Source organism: Microtus ochrogaster, linkage group LG2 (genome assembly GCF_000317375.1).
Source record: "Microtus ochrogaster isolate Prairie Vole_2 linkage group LG2, MicOch1.0, whole genome shotgun sequence".
NCBI classification, from domain to species: Eukaryota; Metazoa; Chordata; class Mammalia; order Rodentia; family Cricetidae; genus Microtus; species Microtus ochrogaster.
This window is the reverse complement of record NC_022028.1, coordinates 45,329,122-45,335,275: the sequence shown is the minus strand read 5'-3', so window position 1 is coordinate 45,335,275 and position 6,154 is coordinate 45,329,122. Positions and strand designations below refer to the sequence as shown.

The 6,154-nt window shown below is 53.5% G+C and overlaps 1 protein-coding gene across 1 annotated transcript in view; it reads right to left on the bottom strand.

Annotated features, from left to right (window-relative positions):
* The window catches only part of Bcr (BCR, RhoGEF and GTPase activating protein), a 118,746-nt gene that overhangs the window by 23,750 nt on the left and 88,842 nt on the right, over positions 1-6,154 (bottom strand). The window contains exons 11-14 of the mRNA XM_013351189.2: positions 4,887-5,008; positions 3,970-4,138; positions 1,888-2,007; positions 1,153-1,228 (exon numbers count right to left, since the gene is read on the bottom strand). Coding sequence (XP_013206643.2) covers positions 1,153-1,228; positions 1,888-2,007; positions 3,970-4,138; positions 4,887-5,008 — 487 coding nt within the window. The remainder of the gene's footprint in view (positions 1-1,152; positions 1,229-1,887; positions 2,008-3,969; positions 4,139-4,886; positions 5,009-6,154) is intronic.

Genomic DNA, 6,154 nt, shown 5'->3' with positions numbered 1-6,154 from the left:
GCTGATAACTAATGTTCACATGTGTTCTCTTGCCACCCAGGCACAATGCCACAAGGCAGGCTGGAATAGACAGATTGGTCTGGAAGCATCTCCCTGGTAGGTCTCCCCAGACAAACACCCCTGTAGCTCTTGTCCTTCACTCTGCTACGGTGGGTGATGTCTCCCAGTCAGCTGAAGCAAAGGGGTTTATTTCTGGACACCACTTGGAGCAGAGACAGATGCTGCCATACTGGAAATGGTTTGGATCCCATGTTAGGCCAAGAATCCCTGGGACATAAGCCCTTGGTCTCTCCTAGGCCATTATAGGCACTGAAAGGAAAAAGTGGTCTTAGCTCAGCATAAATGATGTGTCTTAGAGACAGGAACTCAGAAGGGGTCAGAGGCGTGCAGAGCTCCCCCAGCTGTATCTGCAGAAACTGAACCCCAACTCCTGTTTCAGCAGGAGCTGCTGATCTCTCTGAGGACGCAGTTCTTGGAAAATGGGGTGTTGGGCAGCTGCAGGCCAAGGACTTGTGGGTGAGGTCTACCATTCTGTTCCCAACACTGTCCCAGGACCCGGAGTGTAGCTTGCAATTTCAGAGAGAGAAAAAACCCATTGACAGAGGGAAGCGCCTAGAGAAGGAAGGAGTCATTACAGGGAAGATGAAGAGTCTTGTTTGGAGGTGAGCAACAGTGGGGTCATTACAGTGTGGTTCCTGAGGTAAGTCCAGGCAACGGCTCCTTCTTCACTACCTGGAGAGGGAGGACAATGGAGCCCCAGGGGGGTCAGACAGTAACTGGTGAACAGGCCCAAGGATTAGGCCATAAAGGCCTGGCTGGGACAGGTGAGAAGGGTAGATGGTGTGTGGACAGACAGCTAGGAAGATCAAAGGGCATATTGGCTGGGCGAGCACTGGGAGAGCAAAGTAGGGCTGGGCTGTTCCTCTAATGTTCTGAATTAGGCTGGGTTCCATGCAACACCCCCCTTCCCAGTCTAAAGCCCCCCTGAAAAGAAGAGTAGAGCAGAGAAACGGGGGAAAGGAGAAGCGTTAGAAGATAGAGAACTGTCCACTGAGTAGTCATTCGTCCATCCGTCCGTCCGTCCGTCCACCCACCCACCCATCCATCCCTGGTGGCTGAAGGCCGAGTTCTCTGGGTACAGGGCCCACTCACATTTCTTCTGCTGCTCCCGGATGCTCTCTCGCCACTCGGCTCGCTCATAGTCGGAGGAGATCAGGAATGTGTAACTCTGCAGAGAGGGAAAAAGAAGAGCAGACCCTAGTCATCCCCACTCTGCGTGAATCAGCTCTGGGGGAACCCAGAGGGCAGAGTCTGAGAGACACACTTTTCTTCCGCAGCCAAACTGACCACTTTTTGTACACTCTACTGTACTATACTGTGGGCCATGTATAGGCCTGTGTCTGGCATAAGCCTACCCGAAATGCCTGGGGTTAAGGGCATGACTCTGGCAGAGGGGGTGCGGCTTAAGGACATGGAGGGAGGGGTTATGAGGTAGTTCTTTAGGGTGAGGGCTGAGAGAGAGAGAATAGAGAGAGAGACCCAGGCTACAGGTGGCACCAGGAATCAGACCAGAAGAGAATGTCAAAGACCCTGGAGGTCCCTAGGTAGAGTTCCTGTACCTGAGGACCCGAGGTCACATTCCCCTACACCCTCCCTGGAGCCCTTGCCACTTCCCAGCCGCAGAAGCCGAGGGAGCTGTTATTCAGCTGGAGAGTAGCCCAAAGCCCCATCGGAGGGATGTGTGCCTGCATGTGTCACGCTGCACTGGTCTCTTTTGGAATGGGAATGCTCCCCAGCTCCCTGGAGCCATAGAATGGCTGCCACAAGGCATCCATGAGCTGGAGACAGCAGGCGGCTGGGTAAGTCTGGACCGCGGCTGGCACTCACCTTACCATTACGACTGTGTACCCTGAAGGCCATGCTGGGGGACATTAAGAGCAGCAGTGACTCTTGCTCAGACAGCTTCTTCCTCAGCCTCTCCATGACTTTGCTGCCCTTGTTTGCTCTCTGCAGAGAGAGCATAGTCTTGCTTTTTCATCTGGAACCAATGCCATCTGCTCCCCCTCAGTTGTGGTCCATCACTCTCCGGCCTTACCCCCAGGCTCACTGAGCACAGAATCCCATCTGTCAGCTCAGTACAGTCCAGGCCCTTTGTCAGCTGTTGCTGGCATCCTTTAGAGGATGCAAACAGCCTTTCCTTGGGGTTGAGCCCCAGCACTAACTTGGGGTGTGCTCACTGAGCCCTTCCTGAAGGAATCAGTCCTTTATGTAAGAGCAGGGGCTAGGCCTTCAGCTTGTCAAAACCTGGACAATGTTCAGGAGTTAGTGGGATCTAGGGGACCTTTACCCTGCTCCTTGCCTTGGTCACATTTAACATCAGGCCCCTGGGATGTTGGGGGTCAGGGAAGGAGAGGGTCCTAGCACATTAGAATGAACATCACTATGATCTGATGAGAAAACCCCTCCTTGTCCTGAGCTGTGTGGAACTTTCCTGAAGCCACTTGACTCTGGAAAGAAGACCGTGGCCTCTCAAAAACTGGTGCCCCGACCCCTATCCCATGATGTGGGATAGGGAAAACCATCAGCGGGCAGCAGGGCCCAGTAGCCCCGAGGACGCAGCACTGGCTCTGCTTGGGGACAATGCTACAGAGGTCATAAATCAATGATTTAACAGCCACCGTGGTCTTGGCTCACCCCTACCTGAAGCTTTAGAGCTTCCCTACATATCCCTAAAAGCGCAACATTTGCACCGTGGAGATCTAGGAAGGGGCATGCCACCTGAAGAGGACCCTTTGTTCTGTGGTATCCACTTCCCTAGGGATCCAGGGGGTGTCCTTGAGCAGAAGCCTGTCTTCTGATGACACAGCTTGTTTGGGACTAATGCTAGCCCCCACCCCCTGGCCTGAACTAACCCTAGACTCACCTTTACACCTTCTAAGAATTCTCCAGGGGGGAAAAACAAAAACAAAAAACAAACCTCGGGGGACTGTAACTCAAAGCAGCTAGAGGGGCCACATCCTAGTCTGCCCTGAGTCCTCCACAGCCTGATTGGGATGGATGCACCATCCTCTCCCCTGCCCCCCCCCGCCACGATTAAGCATGTCTCCCTGCCACAGTACCACATGGATGCCGCCTGAGCATCAGCTAGCAGTAGCTCTAAATACGGAAGGTGGGGTGAGAGGATTGCTCAGGCCCAGGATACGAGCATGGACAACCCACCAAGACTTTGTCTCTTAGTTGTCCCCTGGATGCCCTCTTTCTCTGCCTGACTTCATTTCTACTTGGTGTGACTTGGGGGTGGTGGGAAAACAGTCCTCCCATCCTTGGGTGCCTTTCTTGCCTAGGACCGTTGAGTACTGATCTCCTGGCTTGTTTTCTATGTGGTAGAGGTTAAATTCATAACCTCCATAAGAAGAATCAGGAGCTTCCCTAGGCCTGATCTTCCTGGAATGCAAGGACGGGGTCGGGGAGAGGATGGGAAGATCATAGTAAGAGGTAGGTGTAAGGCTGGGCTGTCAACATTCCAGGGATGGCCATGCAGGCTTAAACTGGACCACGTCAGAGAAGAGCCACAGGGGATCTGTGAATGAACACGAACCTTCTATGCAAGGGTCACTAGTCAGGTAAGTGGACGCTGAGCAGTTTGACAGACGGGGTAAGCATCCTATAATAGACACTCTGTGAACACGCCTGCCGGATGCCTCATCTCCCATTGAGGCTCGGTTGCTAGGGACTCTGGTAGGAGAACTCAAATTTAGTTGGAGGCTCTCAAAACAACCAGAGTCCAGCTATGATCCGATGCCCAGGAGCCGAGAACTCTCAAGGGTCCCCGCAGATCCTGCGGACCAGCTGTGGAGGGACAGATGCCTGGCCAAGACCGAGAGAGCCCCTGCTTGGCCTGCACACAAGGGTCTGCTGTGTACTCAGGCTCCACGGAACCTGGCACGAGCTCTCCAAAATCGGTCTCACCTTCTCCCGTTGGATGTCGCTCTTGATCTGGGAGATTTTGATCTTCAGGGCATCCAGTTCCTCATCTGGCACCAGAGGGATGTTGGGCACGGCCTCCAGTTCATCCAGCATCTGGAAGCTGAGGTCCGTGAGCGGAATGTACCATTTACAGTCATACTGCTGGGTTTTGCTGGGGTGGAGAGGGACGAGAACGTTAACAGACTGCACTTCCCTTTGCTTTTGAGAAGCAGAGAGCCCTAGGTCTACGGCTGAGCCCTTCAGCTGACTGAAAACAGGCGAGGTTGCAGTTGGCAGCAGGCATTGATGGTACGGGACTGAAGCGCAGAGGCGCAGAGGTTGAGAGGCCGCGGTATATCTGTTAGCGTCACTTCACTGACGGACAGGAGCGGAGGCTCCCCTTCTGCGTGGAGTGAGTTCATTCCCACGTCAGCAGAAATATGTAAGGAGACCCCCACCGTGTCTAGGTTGTTCTAACATGACCTCTTGACTCCATTCCAACCTGGGCAAATCTCTGGTGCTGGTGGCGTGTGTGTATGTGTACGTTGGGCAGTTTGCTGGTGGCGGTGGTGATGCGTGTAAAACATTACAGCATGGGAAGACAGAAGGACAGCTACCCCCGAGTGACCATTTGCTGACAGGGGAGGGTTTCTGGCCCAGCCCTGCAGCCCTCGATGCTTCTCTGATGGTTTATGATGAGACTTTCCTGCCTTTCATTACAGGATGCAAAGACAAGTCACTGCCCTGCCTTATGACCCCTCCAGATGGTTGGTGACATCCCTGACTTTGAGCCTGGCATCACATCCAAATAGAAACAATGTAAAGAGTGTGGGTGGGGGGTCTGGCTACATTGTTATTCATGTCTGTCAGAAACCCAGCCAGCAAAGCCTCGAGGTGAGGGCAGGACCAAGGTCACTCACCCTCCACTTTGCTTCTTCAGCTTGGTGCAAAGGAGCAGGTCGGTGAATAGGAAGATGTGGCGCAGCTTGCGGGCCCCCTCCACCAGCTCCACCATGAAGCTGTCCTTCAGCAGCTGCCGGTGCTGTGGGCACAGTGTGTACAGGGGGTAGGTCAGGGCGATGGGTGTGGAGGGGAGATGGGGCACAGGGCCTCTGTCTCAGCAGGAGCAGGGAGGAGACCTTCTAGAAAGTGTTCTCCTTTGGGATTTACACTCCCGCTGCATTTATTTTCAACACGTTCTAGTCATCTTAATTTGCGTACTAAGAGATGGGGCTGCCAGCATCTCTCTTGTTCTGCCAATTATTCTGAGTCCTGCCTAGATGCTCACCCAGAGAAGAACACCAGAGAACGGGGCAGAGGTGGACATCAGTTTGGGGTGACTGGTGCCTCTCTGAGGAGCTGGCCTGAGGTCAGCCACACAGACGGATGCTCCTGTTGGGTGACTGTTCTCAGGCACTGGCACCATATTCCAGCAACTGACTGGGCTGGAAGAAGATGGGCCCAGGAGTTCTTTGAGAAGAAGCAGGGCTGGGAATATGGGCTGGGTCTCATGCCAAAGGCTTCCGGAAGCTGTGGACCTATGTCTGAACCCTACCTCCAACCCTTTCCCAGACACTAATGACTAAGAACAAGGCCAACAGAGAGAAGAGGAGGGGATTAGAACAAGGGAGGACTGTGAAGAGAGTCTCCCAGCAGGTCCCAAGCCTTCTGTAACCCAACAGTCTATCAACAAGCCAAGGACAGTCATCTCTCCTGTGCAACCCAACAAGCTGCTAAGCAGGCAGAATAAGACAAGTTATTAACTTGTTCAGACAATGCCAGCCACCTCATGTGGGTTAGATGACATGTCATGCAGAGGACATATCATAGGATGAGGTTCTGTTACTGTGAGCCACCCCAAGCCCAATTCAGACATGAGAAAATGGCCCTGGAAAGGCCATCCCAAGGCAGCACTGCAAGCACAGGGAATGTTTACTCATTGGCCTGGGGGGGCGCACCCGGCTTCAGGAAGGCTTTCTGGAGGGGCACCTGCTCTCCACACTGTCCGGGGAGGATCTGCAGGTCAGATGTATACAACAAATTCTACTGTTGCTGGGCAGTGGTGGCTCACACCTTTAATTCCAGCACTCAGGAGGAAGAGGCAGGTGGATGGATCTCTGTGAATTCAAGGCCGCCTGGTCTATAAAGGGAGTTCTTGGAGAACCAGAGAAATCCTGTCTCAAAAAAA